This window comes from Saccopteryx bilineata, chromosome 3 (genome assembly GCF_036850765.1).
Source record: "Saccopteryx bilineata isolate mSacBil1 chromosome 3, mSacBil1_pri_phased_curated, whole genome shotgun sequence".
Taxonomy (NCBI): Eukaryota; Metazoa; Chordata; class Mammalia; order Chiroptera; family Emballonuridae; genus Saccopteryx; species Saccopteryx bilineata.
In genome coordinates this window covers 697,472-713,108 of record NC_089492.1, presented here as the reverse complement: position 1 = coordinate 713,108, position 15,637 = coordinate 697,472, and the positions used below count along the sequence as shown (strand labels likewise).

Here is a 15,637-nt window from a genome sequence, read left to right as displayed (position 1 = left end):
TATCAGAAGCCATCGCAGCAGCCCTGGGGTGCTAAACTGGGCTCCACTGACAAGAAAGAGAAACAAATGTCTACCTTGTTCAAGCTGTTGTTTAATAGAGTTTTCTGACACTGATCTATTTTTAACCAATATAATATAGAGGGGCTGTTGCTGCATCTAGCTCATATGGGGACTCAGGTGGTGCCATTTAGATGGATTAGTAGTATATGTGTATCACTTGTTTTAATAATCAGGACTTAATAATTACTTGCTTGTCTCCCACACCCCAGGAGAGGCGTGATGAGGGAAGGGACTTTATTTCTGGCCACTTTTCCAGCACAGAGCTAGGTGTACAGCAGAATATTCATATATATATTTGTTGAAGAAAATAATCAGGCCCTGGCTGGTTGGCTCAGTGGTAGAGCATCGGCCTGGTGTGCAGGAGTCCCGGGTTCGATTCTCAACCAGAGCACACAGGAGAAGCGCCCATCTGCTTCTCCACCCCTCCCCCTCTCCTTTCTCTCTGTCTCTCTCTTCCCCTCCCGCAGCCAAAGCTCCATTGGAGCAAAGTTGGCCCGGGTGCTGAGGATGGCTCCATGGCCTCTGCCTCAGGCGCTAGAATGGCTCTGGTTGCAACAGAGCGACGCCCCAGATGGGCAGAGCATCGCCCCTGGTGGGCATGCCGGGTGGATCCCGGTCGGGCGCATGCGGGAGTCTGTCTGACTGCTTCCCCGTTTAAAAAAAAAGTAAAAAAAAAAAAAATCAGATCTCCATGTGTGCCATTATGGAAGTCCCAAAGGAAGCTCTGGAGATAGATTTGTTGCCTTCTGAAGGAGCCTAGAGGCCTGCTTATGGCTTGTGATGTGGAGTGAGGGCACTGGGAGTTGAGAGCAGATTACTGGGGATACCCCTAGCCAGGCAGGCCACTTGACACCCACCCCCTCCCAACAACCAGGCTGTCCACAGATGCCCATCTCAGGCGTGGGCTGCCTCTGACAATTCCCCTGAGGACCCAGGTTTCCCTTGTGCTCTCTAACATCCTTTGCCAAGTCACCCACTCCACCTGAGGTTTCCGTATTGGGAGCTCAAGGGCTGCTCAAGACGGCGTTGCCTGTGGGCTGCTTCCCAGGCTCCAGCTGTCTTCATGCCACGCTCACATCCCATCTCTTGCTCAGGCCCCTCTTCTTCTTCTTCTTCTTCTTTTTTTTTGTTGTATTTTTTTGTATTTTTCCGAAGCTGGAAACGGGGAGGCAGTCAGACAGACTCCCGCACACGCCCGACCACGCCTGACCAGGATCCACCCGGCATGCCCACCATGGGGCGATGCTCTGCCCATCTTGGGGCGTCGCTCTGCCGCAATCAGAGCCATTCTAGTGCCTGAGGCAGAGGCCACAGAGCCATCCTCAGCGCCCGGGTAAACTTTGCTCCAGTGGAGCCTTGGCTGCGGGAGGGCAAGAGAGAGACAGAGAGGAAGGAGAGGGGGAGGGGTGGAGAAGCAGATGGGCGCTTCTCCTGTGTGTCCTGGCCGGGAATCGAACCCGGGACTCCTACACACCAGGCCGACGCTCTATCACTGAGCCAACTGGCCAGGGCGCTCAGGCCCCTCTTCTGAAGCTCTCTTTCCATGTCACCACCTCCTGGAGGTGCCATGGTTACCTCTAAGTATTTGTGTCCTGACATGAACACTTCCCATCCCATATGCACCTCCTCTCCTGGCCCCATGAATCTACTATCGGCCTGTATAGATTTGTCTCATCTGGACTTCTGCAAGAGTGGACTCATATAGTATGCTGTCTGTTGTGACTGGCTTTTCTCACTTAGCACAACGTTCTCAAGGTTTACTGTGTCGTCCAAGTGTCAGTACTTCTTTCTATGGCTGAATATTCCATTATATGGACCTGCTACACATTTTGTTTATCCATTTATCAAGTGATGAACATCTGGGTTGTTTCTTCCCCGCCTCTTTGGCTGTTAATAGATAATGCTGTTTTCAACTTTCATAAACTCAGCCAGTGAGAAACCGTCACCACCCTGAACTCCTTTCCTCCAGTGGACTTTCTTTCGAAGCTGTCCCTCCCAGCTTCCTCCTTTTTTCTGTATAAAGTTCCTCCCTTTGTTTGCTGGACTTGCCTATAGTTCTTGCTAAAGCATGCTTGTCCTGAATTATAATTCTCTGCTATTGTCTAATAAACTAATTTTTTTTCTGGGGGGAAAAATAAACATTTTAGTTATTTTTATTGATTGATTGATTTTCAGAGAGAGGTAGGGAGAGAGAGACAGGAACATCGATCTGTTCCTGTATGTACTCTGACCCAGGATTGAACCAGCAACCTCTATGCTTCTGGAGGAGGTTCTAGCCTACTGAGCATCTGGCCAAGGCTATGTTTTATTTTTATTTATTTATTACTATTTAAATAAGAGGAGGGGAGATAGTGAGACAGACTCCCCACTGAGATCCACCCCGCAACACCATCTGGGGCCTCTGCTGGAATCAACAGAGCTATTTTTAGTGCCTGGGGCTGCAGTCCTGGAACCAACCCGGCCATCCTCAGCTCTCGGGGCAGATGCTGGAATCAATCGAGCTACTGGCTGCGGGAGAAGAGGGAGAGAAGCGGGAAGAGAGAGGGGGAGAGAAGCACATGGTCACTTCTCTAGTGTGCCCTGATCAGGAATCGAACCCTGGATGACCATACGCTGGGCGGATGCTCTATCCACTGAGCAGACCGGCCAGAGCCAGATGTTTCATTTTTAAGGTCAACATTCCCGATGATTAATCTCCAGAGTTTTGAAAAAGTTGACTGACGATTATTGCTATTTTTTTCTTTGCTCTTATGCGAGGAGAGGGCGGATGCAAATTTTCCGAGGTCTTTCCTTCTCCACATTCATTCACTGAGGACTGACGGGGTTCTGCGAGGGACCTTGGCTGCCATGCTCCTGTGGCTGACAGTTTCAGAGCCTATGTGCCCAATAATCCGTGTCATTCGGATGAGGGAGAGCACACAGTTCATCCTGAATTGTCGCCATGCTCAGCCAAGCGTGTGGGCCGGGCTGGGGCGAGGGCCGGAACCCTGCCTGCCTGTGTCCAAGAGGGAGCGCGGGAGGGCCAGGGCAGCGCTGGGCCCCCACCCTACCTCGCTGGGCGGCCTGTCTGCCCTCAACCCCGAGAGGCAGGGTCCGCTGCCCACCCACCTCGCCAGGTCTGGACGTGCCGCTGGAAGAAAGCGCGCCAAGTCCTTGGAAATGCCTTGGGTTCCGGACCGGGTAGTGAGGGCACGGGGCGCGCCATCACCGCCAAGCCCTGGAAGAGCAGCGGCGGGCATGGGAAAACCCAGGTCGCTAGCTGACCGTTGTCACAGCAACAGGGAGACGCGACGGGGCCCGCCCAACCGCCGGTTCCCACGACAACGGGAGCAGAACCGCACTCGACTCAGCAGGACAGACCCTAGCACCGCCCCGCGCTCCCCGGCTCTCGCGAGACTTCGCTCCCGTGCGCCGCAGGGTCCGACGGGAGCGTTGGCCGCGCTGAAGAGGGCCAAGATGGCGGCTGCGGCGGCTTCGCTGCGCGCGGCGGTGCTGGGTCCGCGGGGCTCGGGGCTGCCCGGAGCGCGGGCCCGGGGTCTGCTATGCGGCGCGCGGCCCGGGCAGCTCCCGCTGCGGACGCCTCAGGTGAGCGCTGGCCCGGGCCCTGCCGCCGCGCGGCCCCGCAGCCCGTGAAGGTCACGGCGGGGAGGCTCCGGGCGCGGGCCAGCCTGCGGGGACGTGGCCTCGGCCACCCGGCGCCCCGGCCGGGCCTCCGTTGCCTGCCGTCCTAGGTGCCTCCCGGGAGCAGGGATGGGCGTCCACTTCTCTGGGCAGCCAGGGCGCCTCGTACCGAGCTTTGGGGGGCGGCGGGTTGGGCTGGCTGCCGGGTCCCGCGGGGCCGAGGGCTCTCCCCGGGAGTTGCGCCCCGGTGCGCCCGCTGCAGCCCCCCGGGCTGGGCCTGCGTCCTGCACTGACCGCAGCCTGACCTCGGCCAGCTGCCGTGACCTTGGCCTGCCCCAGCACCCTTGCTCGCTTCGGCGTGATGCTCGGTCCATCATACGAGAACACGCCGTCCTCAGGGCCGACTCACAGTGGAGGGGTCCCCGGCGCGAAAGCGTGGAGAGGGCGGTGGCGCCGGGGATGCTCTGAGCGGTCCCAGCAGGTGGCCGGTGCCGGGTGATGAGTGGGAGAGGCAGGCGCCGCGAGTCACATCCCTGGCAGGGCTGGGTGGCGGCGTTTTAGCAGGCGCTGAGCGGGGCTCTTGCAGGCAGTGTCCTTGTCGTCGAAGTCCGGCCCGTCCCGGGGGCGGAAAGTGATGCTGTCCGCGCTGGGCATGCTGGCGGCAGGCGGTGCAGGGCTGGCTGTGGCTCTGCATTCTGCCGTGAGTGCCAGTGACCTGGAGCTGCACCCTCCTGGCTACCCGTGGTCCCACCGCGGCCTCCTCTCTTCCCTGGACCACACCAGGTGCGCGGCTGCGTGGCCGGGGGAGTTTCTGGGTGGACGAGGTGGGTGAGGTCCCAGCACCACTAACCCTTGTTCTCTCTAGCATCCGGAGGGGTTTCCAGGTGTACAAGCAGGTGTGCTCCTCCTGCCACAGCATGGACTTCGTGGCTTACCGCCACCTGGTGGGCGTGTGCTACACTGAGGACGAAGCCAAGGCCCTGGCTGAAGAGGTGGGCAGCCCGGGGGTGCTGCAAGGACCCCAAGGTTGGGGCTCCCACTGTGGAGGACAGACAGCAGGGTTGTGACAGATGATGCTCTTGGTGGCAGGTGGAGGTTCAGGACGGCCCCAATGAGGACGGGGAGATGTTCATGCGACCAGGGAAGCTGTCTGACTACTTCCCCAGACCGTACCCCAACCCTGAGGCCGCCAGAGCAGCCAACAACGGAGCACTGCCCCCCGACCTCAGCTACATCGTGCGAGCTAGGTACACTAGCTTCCTGCAGCGGGTAGAGGGAGGGAAGGTCCAACTCATGCCAGAGGCTGAGGAGGCATGGATCTGGTCCCAGGCACGGTGGTGAGGACTACGTCTTCTCCCTGCTAACGGGCTACTGCGAGCCACCCACGGGGGTGGCACTACGAGAAGGCCTCTACTTCAACCCCTACTTCCCCGGCCAGGCCATTGGCATGGCCCCTCCCATCTACAACGAAGTCTTGGAGTTTGACGATGGTGAGGCCCCCACCCTGGGAATAAGCGTGCTGGGCTCTGCACTCCCCACTGCCCCAGATACTTCCCTCGGTTTTCCTTGGTTGGGTCGCTGTCTCTGAGTGATGGAGGAAGCTCCTGCCTGTGTGCTGAGGGGGGTCCCATCCAAAGGGATGCAGGAATCCCGTCTGCCATGGAGGGGATGCTCTGAGGGTGACCCTAGGTTGGGCAGGGACCCCAAGGGCATCCCTCATCACTTGTCCTTGTCCCAGGCACCCCAGCTACCATGTCCCAGGTAGCTAAGGATGTGTGTACCTTCCTGCGCTGGGCATCTGAGCCAGAGCATGACCATCGAAAACGCATGGGGCTCAAGGTAGAGGTGTTGGGCAAGGGGCACAGTGGGCATGGAGAGGGAGAGGCTGGGAGCGGCAGGGGACCTTTCTGCTTCCATCTTCTGAGTCTGCCTTATCCTCAGATGTTGATGATGATGGGCTTGATGTTGCCCCTGGTCTACGCCATGAAGCGACATAAGTGGTCAGTCTTGAAGAGCCGGAAGCTGGCGTATCGGCCGCCCAAGTGACCCTGCCCAACGTCTGCTTGCTGTCCTGCCTGAATGGGCCCTCAAGCAAAGGAGCCACCCTGGGCCTCCTCAGGCCCCAAGCGGCCCTCTTGGCCAAGCCTCTGTTCCTCTGGAACAAGAGGGCTGGGGGACAGGAGATGGAGATTGGGCTGGAGCTCTGGGGTCCTCAGCCTCTATCATGGAAATAAATTAAGTTTCTCAATGGGCATGTTTGAGCTATTGTGTGACGGGAGTGCAATTTGCAGGGGACTCGGAGACTTAAGACCTTTGCCCTCAGAGCTCCCGGGGAATGTCCCAGGCCGTGTGGCCAGCATTACCCTGCACTGACTGCTGCTAGGAGTCCAGTCACTTCTGGACTAGGGTCTGGGACAGGAAACAGAACTAGCTCTTAGAGAAGGTGGCAGCACTCATTGGGGTGGGGAGTATCCAGTCAGGCAGAAAGGGCCTGGCTGGGTATGGCCCAGGTTCTGCCAGGGTAGCCAGCCAAGCATCAGTGTGTTGAACCACTTGGCCTCCATTCTGAGGGCAGCGGGGAAGGAGTCCTGGGCAGCATTCCAAAGGGAGGGGCTTGGCCAAAGTAGGAGCTCTCTGAGGGCTGGGCGTGGTTGGGAGAGGGAGTAGGCTCTCAGCCATGCCCAGGACAACAGAAGCTGGCAGAGACCACCTGGACTGCCCTTTCCTGGTCTCTTGGTTGGACAGCTGAAGGGGAGAAGGGTGGTGGAGTGTCTGGGTGTCTGTCATGGGATGGTGCCTCCTAGCAGCTGGGGCTGGGTCCAGATCAGCCAGCAAGCAGGACGGTTCATGCAGCAGCTGGCTGGGGGCAGGACAGCTGAGGATCTCAGTGTTAGGAAGGTCATGGACATGTTGCATTAGCAGCAGAACAGAGGTCTTAGTTCTAAGCTTTTTTTGTCCCCAAGAAGGGACTGGAAGGCATCCTAGTTGGTAGCCAATTACGAGGGCAGAGAGCTTAGTGGGAGAAAAGAGAAGAGGGCATGCCAGAGGGGCTCCAGGTGGATAAGGGTTGGCATGGTCAGCTGGGGGTGGGCTCACACAGGGCCCTTGCTCAGTCGGCAGCAGCCAGGGTGTGTGGGGGGTGTTCTATAAGCTCAGGGGTGTAGAGAGAAATTGGGACTTTAAGTCCGAGTAAGCTCTTCAGTAGTGACCTGGACCCAGCTGGGGAGCCTTTCTGGCTGAGGGCCAGGCCCCACCCCCTCTGTCAGGATTCTAGGGTGTGACCACCCACCTTCCCATCCTCCCAGCAGCCCGGTCCACACAGAGTGGGGGCACTCAGCTGGCTCAGAAGTATCTTTAATGAGTATGGCTCATGGCTACTCCCCCCAACTCTGGCTGTCCCCAGGGAACAGTCATTGGAGGTCCCCTGAGAGGTTCAGAAGGGCATCCAGGGACCTCGGACCTAGAAGGGAAGGGCCATCCTCTCTCCTTGTGACCTGAGGGCAGGGGGGAAAATGGGTCACTTTGCTGTTCTGCTATCCTCCCCCATCCCCTCCCCTCCCCTGCCTCTAGTACCATTGGTGACTGCTGGGCCGAGGTTGTCAGAAGGGGGTCCCAAGCACAGGGTCTCTGGGTGCTACACATCTCACAACCAGGCCGGCTCGGGGCATTGATGAAGGTGCAGGAAGGGCAGGGCCAGCCGGGCTGGGGAGGGGAGGACAGTTGTTGACCCCTTCTTTCCAAAGCCCACCACGGCCCAAGACCACCAGACCTGGGCCCTTGCCTACCTGAAGGGGGCTGGGGAAGCTGGAGCTGGCTGGCTGAGGGGCTCGCGGCAGCCCCAACGACTGAGGGAATAGGCGGCCTAGTTCACCATCCACCTTCGGTGGGCGCTTAGAGCTGCGTTCTGTGGCAGAGGCGGTGGGGCTCAGGGTGTGTCAGGCTACAGCCCACCTTCTTCACCCCACCCCCATCAAGGACTAACCTGGGGCATCTCGAGGGGCCGAGAGCAGGTAGAGGAAAGCAGGGTCCCTGTCCTGCCAGATCCCATAGGAAGCCAGGCTGCGCTCAGGCACACACAGGCACTGCCCGATGACCCAGCGCTGCACAGCTGGTGGGAAGCCAAACTCCGAGAATACCTGCAGCCAGACAGAGCCTCAGGGCCACGCACTGTCACCAGGGACTCCACCACCGGCAGGGTGCCCAGCCCCTGTGCTCACCTGCTCCTGGAGGGCTGAGATGGTGCAGTGGGGGTGGACCTGCAGCGAGACATGGGCTGAGGACGCAGCATCTTCTACTGTGACCTGGAGCCTGGGCCAGAATGTAGGTGGGGAAAATGAATGATGGGGTAACCTGGGAGGGCTGGCAGGGCAGGGTGTGGACCAAGTCCCAGGTCTCACCTGATGGGGCCAGGAGGGAAACAGCTCTCCTGGAGCTGGACACTGAGGGCCACATGATGCTGGGCCAGGATGGCTGCTGCTTGGGCTGCCCCCTTCTTGTCCCCACCCGCAATGGCCTGGGCCAGGCGCCCTGCTAACTCTTCTGTAAGGAAACAGTGAGTGCACCATTACACCTGGGCATGACTGCTTGCCCCAGCCCCCTCCAGCCACCTGCATTTACCTTTGTCCATCAAGTCTCCAGGACTCGAGGGAACATCCACCTTGGGTTGGGGGGCCTTGGAACTGGGTGGAGAAACAGGGTATGTTCCTGGACCCAGGACTGGAGGCACGCTATCATTGCCTAGGAGGGAAGATGTGGGTGGGCTGGTGGTCTCCAGAGATCCAGCCTCCCAGCCAAGTACTAACCTAGGCCTGTGCTCTCTGACCTCAGGTTTCTAACACCTTTGCCTCCTCCCTCCTCACCTCGGCCCATGCCCAGGCCCTACCTCGGCCACACTTCAAGCCAGGCCTTCTCGCAAGCCTTGGCCCTTAGAAGAGCTAAGGGACCCCTCAGGTCCCTGCTGACTCCTCTCAGAGCTGTAGCTGCACTTGTGCTCGAGTCCTCTGGACACTCGGATGTCCAGTCCCACCTGTGTCCCTCAACAAAGGTCAGGCCACTTTTCTTGGCCTCCACAGTCCCTTTCAACCAGCGAGGGGTGCTCTCTTGACCTCACAGCAGAAACAGCAGGTGACAGGAGCCCTGCAGTCAGCAGGCCTCTTCTTAGCGCCCCCAGGAACCTCCATCGCCTCACCAAAGACGATCTCAGACCGCTCCCGTTCCAAACAAACCCTCTTGGGCCTCTGCCCTGGGGGGTCCTTCCAGAGTTGGCCACTGTTGCCTTCTCCTCTTTCCTTCCACTTGAGGCCGAGCCCACCCAGCGCTGAGGCAGCTCAAGCCCTCAGAATTGAGCCGAGATAAGCTTGGCTCCCAAGCACCCAGCAGCAGGCCTGGCCCAGCCTGGGCTCATGCTCTGGCCTCAGGGTTTGTGTACCCACTACTCTCTGGCCACACGGGTCACACCTCAATTCACAAATTTCACTCGGTGTCACCTTAATGAGGCCTTCACTGCCTCCTCCCCAGCACTCCCATCCCTTCCACCACCTGACAGAATTTTACGTACTCATTTTATATGTCGGCTTCGCCTCTAGAACTGCAAGCTCCAAGGTTTGAAGTTTTATTTACGCTAAATCTTCAAGGCCTAAAGGAGTGCTTAGTCCAGAGTGGTACTGAGTATACACCTGGTGAGTGAGTGAATGAAAAGTCTTATTCCCTTTGCAATGCAGTGTGTTGTCTGGGCCGTCCTCACATCACCTTGTATGGTGTTCTTCCGACTCCTCCACAGCTCTTCTGATGCCCTGTGGGCTCTTTCTCTAGTGCACTGTCTGCCTGTATGACTCTCTTCTCTCTTCACTTCTCCTGCTGACCTTGGTTAACCTTTCCTACCCTCAGTCTTGACCTCTCCAGAGCTCCAGCCCAGATCCACCTAATCCCCACTCCCCACAAATGTGTAAGAACTGGGCCCTGGGGAGGGGTTGGAGGAGGGGAGGGCACAAAGAAAACCAGATAGAAAGTGACGGAAGACAATTTGACTTTGGGTGATGGGTATGCAACATAATCAAATGCCAAAATAACCTGGAGATGTTTTCTCTGAACATAATACCCTGATTTATCAATGTCACCCCATTAAAATTAATTTTAAAAAATTGTATCTCAATAAAAATTACATTAAAAAAAAAAAAAGAAGAAGAACTGGGCCCTGGCCAGTTGGCTCAGTGGTAGAGTGTCGGCCCAGCATGTGGAAGTCCAGGGTTCAATTCCTGGCCAGGGCACACAGGAGAAGCGCCCATCTGCTTCTCCACCCTCCCCCTCTCCTTCCTCTCTGTCTCTCTCTTCCCCTCCCGCAGCCAAAGCTCCATTGGAGCAAAGTTGGCCCCGGCGCTGAGGATGGCTCCATGGCCTCTGCCTCAGCGGCTAGAATGGCTCTGGTTGCAACAGAGCGACGCCCCAGATGGGCAGAGCATCGCCCCCTGGTGGGCATGCCGGGTGGATCCCGGTAGGGCGCATGCGGGAGTCTGTCTGACTGCCTCCCTGCTTCTAACTTTGGAAAAATACAAAAAACAACAAAAACAAAAAAAACAGTGTAAGAACTGGGCCACCTCCATGTCCTCTCAAACATGCTGTCTCTGGTAGTCCAAGGGTATTTGGTCTCTCATCTTTCTGTCTCAACTACTAACTCTTCCATCCAAACAGCCACAAAACCCAGCCAATTCCATCTCCTAAGCACCTCTGGAAACATCCTTCTCTTCAGTCCTATCTGCACGGTACCCTAGGAATACAGGTACCACCTAAGGAGCTCAAATCTGAGTCTGTCATTCGCCCACTGAATACCTTCCCATTGCTCTTGATACAGTGTCTTTTTTTTCCCTAAAATGGAAAGAGCTCGTGTCTGACAATTGAAATACTTCATATATATATATATATATATATATATATATATATTTAGATTTTATTTATTTATTTTCAGAATGAGAGGAGAGAAGAGAGAAGGGGGGGAGGAGCAGGAAGCATCAACTCCCATATGTGCCTTGACCAGGCAAGTGCAGAGTTTTGAACCAGCGACCTCAGCGTTCCAGGTCGACACTTTATCCACTGCACCTCCACAGGTCAGGCTTGATACAGTGTATTCTTTCTGACCCAGGTCCTGAGCACTTGCTTGCTTTGCCCCTCTACACTTATCTGGTGCTCCTGGCTCCAGCTCTTGGGTTCTGTTCCTTTTCTCTGTGTTCTCATAGAGCCTTCCCAGAACACCAGCAGTGGGTAAGATAGGCCCAGCTTTCCCCACTACATCCACCATCCAGGCCTGGCAGGCCAGGGCTACTCCCAGCACAGTCCCTGGCCAACCAAACGAATCTTTGCTCTGGGGCACTGACCATTCTGTCCCTCCACCGTAGCACCTTGGACCAGGGCTGCCCACCGTTGAGCTTCCTGAGGGTTGAGGAAGTGCAGGCTGAGGGTCCCAGGCCCTCCTGGTGGAGGCTGCAGCTCATGCTGGATGGGATCTCGGATGGTGTAGGAGACTGACTCCAAGGGCCACTCCAAACTGACCTGAGGATGGGGAGAGTCCAGGCTCATGCCTCCCCCCGCCCAGCACATATGGCATGATTGTCAAAGGCTTACAACGTAAATGTAGGCTACTTACGCTGTTCTAAACTCTTTAAGACCCATTATCTTAAGAAACTCTCCTAGTAGTCTTACAAAGGAAAACGCCAGCGTTATCCTCATTTACAGAGAAGGCAATGGAAGCAAGGGAAAGTGAACTGCTCCAGGGAACTCAGCAGGCAAGCAGTGGGGCCTGGCCTTCGGCTCCGCGCCGGATCCAGCCCGCCTGGCCGCTAGGCCGCGCGCCCGCTGCTCCCCTCCCACTTACCGCGCCGGGCCCCGCGCCCAGCAGCTCCAGCCGGAAGCGCCCGGGCCGCTCGGGGTCCGCGCTCAGCTGCAACCTCCGCAGTGGTGCCTCGGCGTCCGACCCTGCGGCCAGCGGCCTCACCGCGGCGTGCACAGTCAGCAACACCGCGGCCGAACTTTGGTCCGTGGCTGCCGCCGCTCCGCCCGCTGGCGGCGCCATGTCCGGTCCGTTCGTCTCTCGGCCCTCCGAGTCTGCTTCCGTGAGCTGGGGCCACAGAGCGCCTGCGCCGGCTGGAAACCGGGGCCGCAAGCCGGGAGTTCCGGATGCGGACAGCGTGTCGGAGACCAGGGTGGGTGGCAGTGGTGGTGGTGGTGGTGTCAGGGGCGAGTTGGCGAGGCTGACCCTCTCTGGCTTTGCCCAGGATTTACAAGGTCCAAGTGCCTCCGGGCACGGGCTGGGCCTGCAGGCTTGCTACGCCAGGCAAAGTGTTAGGGACGGAAAGGCCGGCCAAGACTGGTAGGCGGGAGCGGGACCTTTGTCCTAGAGGCTTGGGCCGGCGTGGGCTGCAACCGGGTGGTCCGTATCCGCCAGAGATGTGTCACTAGAGGGGTGACAACTGGACGCCGTACCAAGGCCTTTCAGGTTGTAGCCCCGCCTCCCGCCCTTGCTGCTCTGCCCGCCCACACAGCGCAGGTCTATCAACCCCTTCTGGGAACGCGGGCAGCCACCGAGGGCGGGGCAGACGAGGGGCCGTGGCCAATGAGCTCTAGAAGGAAAATGGCTTCGGGCCCAGGAGAGTGACAGACAGGTGCTGCAGCCAGTAGTTAAAAAGACAGGACTGAGCGGCGGGTAACATCACCAATGGCTCTCCGAGCTCTAGATCGCGGCAGCTGGAGCCTGCCATTCAGAGGTGTAAGGCCGGCCCTTGCGAGCGCTTGTTGTTGTCCAGCCGGGGGAGGCAGAGGTCGGTCGGTCGCTCTCCAGGTAGCTGGAGCGATCTGTGGCGGTCGGCGGGCAGGTCATTCGCGATAGCCAGACGCCGTGCAGAGGCGAGGCTATGTTGCGGTGGCAGCCCGGATGGGCCGGCAGGGCCGGGAGTAACGGGATGTCGCCGCGGAGCTTCTTTCCCCGGATACAGTGCGGCCCCAGCGAAGGCCGCGGCGCCGCCCTCCGGTCCTGAAGATCTCGCGCAGTCCGAAGTCCGCACCGCCTTCTCACCCGCACCGACGCCAACCGACCTGACCCGGCCTGGTCCTGCTGGGCCAGACAGAGCGTAGCGCAAGCAGGTAGGTGGGTAGGTGTCCGCCCGGTGTCCGGTGCCGTTTTGGGGCCTCCAGGACTACATCCCCCAGCAGGCCTCCCGCGTGCGCGCTTCCGGGAGCGCACGGTCTCCTGGGACTTGTAGTTCGCCCTGGCTAGGCTGGGGTTCTGATAGGCCGGGGCGGGGAAGAGGGCCCTGCGGAGCGGACGCTGGAGTGCCTTAGCGGCCCGCGGATAGGCCATTCGGGGGCCGTGGGGCCACCCTTCGCTCCCGAAGGAACTAGGCACACTTTTGGAGAAGAACGGAGGAGCCTACAGGTTTCCTCCCCCCCCCCCCCATGCCAGAAAGCATCCCGTAGAGCAGGGAGGATCGCCGCGTCCAGGTGACCGCGGGCCCGAGCCCCAGGTGTTCTGGTTTAACCGCGTACGGGCTCTTACCTTGGCTGAGGAGTCGGGCCGTCGCGGAAGTCCCTTCACGGCCCTTCTGTCGGGTTGGGAGTGTTAGAGACTAAACCAGCAGCCCCACACTGAGCAGGACACCCCGTGGGCCCCGCAGCCTGGCCCCAGAACTCGAATGAGGTGCAGGGGGCGTGGTGTGGCTGGGCCGGGCCCTGGGCTTGCCCCTCAAGCAATAGGATCTCATTATTTCTCCACCTGTGTTGAGGGCTTGAGAGCAGGTTATGGGAGGGGCCCAGCTTGTTTACCTTGGCTCCGTTTATGGGAGAGGGGCCTGAAGGTGGAGGTCCTGGGGCCAGATTTCCATGGGCTGGCTTCCCGTCCTCAGGCAGTACTAGCCCCTCGCAGCAGAGGACCCCATCTCTAAGGACATGAAGCTGTTGGAGAACTCGAGCTTTGAGGCTATCAACTCACAGCTGACCGTGGAGACAGGAGATGCCCACATCATCGGCAGGTGAGGGCAGGGCCCTAGGTAGGGGCTGATGTCTGAGAGATCACTCTGTCCCGGCCCTGAGTTGAACCCTGGGGGTGGCATGCTTCACAGTCCCACCTGCCTCCCACAGGATTGAGAGCTACTCATGTAAGATGGCAGGAGACGACAAACACATGTTCAAGCAGTTCTGCCAGGAGGGCCAACCGCACGTGTTGGAGGCACTGTCCCCACCCCAGACCTCGGGCCTCAGCCCCAGCAGGTGAGCTGGGGCAGGGCCTGCCCATGGGGGGCTGCTGGGGCAGGGCCTGCCCCCGGGGGGCTGCTGGGTGCTGGGCAGTACTGGGCTGATGTTTCTCTGTGCAGACTAAGCAAGAGCCAAGGGGGCGAGGACGAGAGCCCCCTCAGCGACAAGTGCAGCCGCAAGACCCTGTTCTATCTGATCGCCACTCTCAACGAGTCCTTCCGCCCCGACTACGACTTCAGCACTGCCCGAAGCCACGAGTTCAGCCGGGAGCCCAGCCTCAGCTGGGTGAGGGTTGGGTGGAGAGGAGGGACCCACAGCCACCCCACTGTCCTCCCCCCGTTTTCCGTGGCCCCATGCCTGCTGTCCTGGTACCTGGTCAGCCTGAGCTGTGACCATCCTAGGTGGTGAATGCGGTCAACTGCAGTCTGTTCTCAGCGGTGCGGGAGGACTTTAAGGCCCTGAAGCCGCAGCTGTGGGATGCGGTGGACGAGGAGATCTGCCTGGCCGAATGCGACATCTACAGGTGGGTTGGCATCCCTGCGGTGGGCCCTAGGTAGGCGTGGCACTTGGGACCTCACTTCCATCTTTCCCCGCACTACCCAGCTACAACCCGGACTTGGACTCAGACCCCTTTGGGGAGGATGGCAGCCTCTGGTCCTTTAACTACTTCTTCTACAACAAGCGGCTTAAACGGATTGTCTTCTTCAGCTGTCGCTCCATCAGGTGAGTGCCTGTCCCTTCCCCCAGCTCCCTTTTGGCCCACCCCACTCCTGACTGTCCTCCCTGGACATCCTCCCAGGGGTCAGCAGCAGGCCAGGGTAGACACTCCTAAGACTGTTTTCCCACCCCACCCCCTAGCGGATCTACGTACACAGCCTCGGAGGTGGGCACTGAGTTGGACATGGAGCTGGGGGGGGAGGAGGAGGAGGAAGAACTCAGAGGTGGAGGCAGTGAGGGCGGACCCGAAGAGACCAGAGCCATGGAGGACAGGTGTGTAATGGTGGTGCCAGAGCTGGAGGGGGGTGGGCAGGACAGTGCGGAACCCCTTTGCCCGGTTTCCTGAGAGCTCCTCAAAGCTAGCTGTGTGTCCCCCCTCTGCCTAGGGTCCCAGTAATCTGTATGTGAGAAGGAGGAACAGAGGCCCCCAGCTTCATCCAGCTTCAACCAGTACCTGAGGGGCCCCCGGGACTCACCAGCTTCTGGCCAGACCCTGGCACTGCCACAGCTCCAGCCCTGCCCACCTAGCCCTTTGGTCCCAGCCTATGGATGGCCACTCGTCCCCACAGGCTCTGCTGCCCAAATTGTGACTGGATGGGACAGACAGCACAGGGCCTGGTGGCAAGAGCCACTGCTCTGCCCAAATGGACCGATACTGGCAGGGGCGGCTGGACCACAGAGTTTATTTTTGTATTTTGTATGGGGTTAGGCCTGGTCCTGTACACTCCAGCCCAAAGGGCCCAAGACCTAGCAAGCAGGTCCCAACGGTCATCTGCCCTAGGCTTGGGCCAGCTCTTGGCGCCCACCTGTACCCACCCCCTCGCCCGTTGGGCAGCGTGCACTGAGTGTCACTTTGCTGCAGCTTGTTTTGTTTCCAATAAAGTTTTATGTGACTTATTGTGGATCTGGCGTCAGTGAGGATGGGGGCGGGGCATGCGTCAGGGGCGGGGCATGCGTCCCCTGGTATCCTAGCAACAGGTGGTCTGGGCTGTTGAGCCGCCCC

General features: G+C 58.9%; 3 protein-coding genes across 3 annotated transcripts; 2 read left to right on the top strand and 1 right to left on the bottom strand.

The window, feature by feature from the left end:
- The first annotated feature begins 3,485 nt into the window (after positions 1-3,485).
- On the top strand, positions 3,486-5,933 carry CYC1 (cytochrome c1). Its single transcript, XM_066265442.1, has 7 exons — positions 3,486-3,645; positions 4,268-4,464; positions 4,547-4,673; positions 4,771-4,928; positions 5,011-5,171; positions 5,420-5,520; positions 5,623-5,933. Exons 1-7 carry the CDS (start codon positions 3,517-3,519, stop codon positions 5,725-5,727), a joined length of 978 nt encoding a protein of 325 aa, XP_066121539.1. The 5' UTR covers positions 3,486-3,516; the 3' UTR covers positions 5,728-5,933.
- Positions 5,934-7,019: 1,086 nt separating this feature from the next.
- SHARPIN (SHANK associated RH domain interactor) lies at positions 7,020-12,289 on the bottom strand. The gene is made up of 9 exons (XM_066265440.1): positions 11,546-12,289; positions 11,049-11,223; positions 8,299-8,418; positions 8,079-8,220; positions 7,899-7,989; positions 7,664-7,817; positions 7,467-7,585; positions 7,255-7,383; positions 7,020-7,175 (listed from the first exon to the last, which is right to left on the bottom strand). Exons 1-9 carry the CDS (start codon positions 11,741-11,743, stop codon positions 7,092-7,094), a joined length of 1,212 nt encoding a protein of 403 aa, XP_066121537.1. The 5' UTR covers positions 11,744-12,289; the 3' UTR covers positions 7,020-7,091.
- A 176-nt stretch (positions 12,290-12,465) lies between these two features.
- On the top strand, positions 12,466-15,532 carry MAF1 (MAF1 homolog, negative regulator of RNA polymerase III). The gene is made up of 8 exons (XM_066265441.1): positions 12,466-12,810; positions 13,569-13,694; positions 13,804-13,932; positions 14,037-14,202; positions 14,319-14,440; positions 14,521-14,640; positions 14,776-14,907; positions 15,021-15,532. The coding sequence occupies exons 2-8, from the start codon at positions 13,612-13,614 to the stop codon at positions 15,040-15,042; spliced, it is 774 nt and encodes a 257-aa protein (XP_066121538.1). The 5' UTR covers positions 12,466-12,810; positions 13,569-13,611; the 3' UTR covers positions 15,043-15,532.
- Positions 15,533-15,637: the final 105 nt, after the last annotated feature.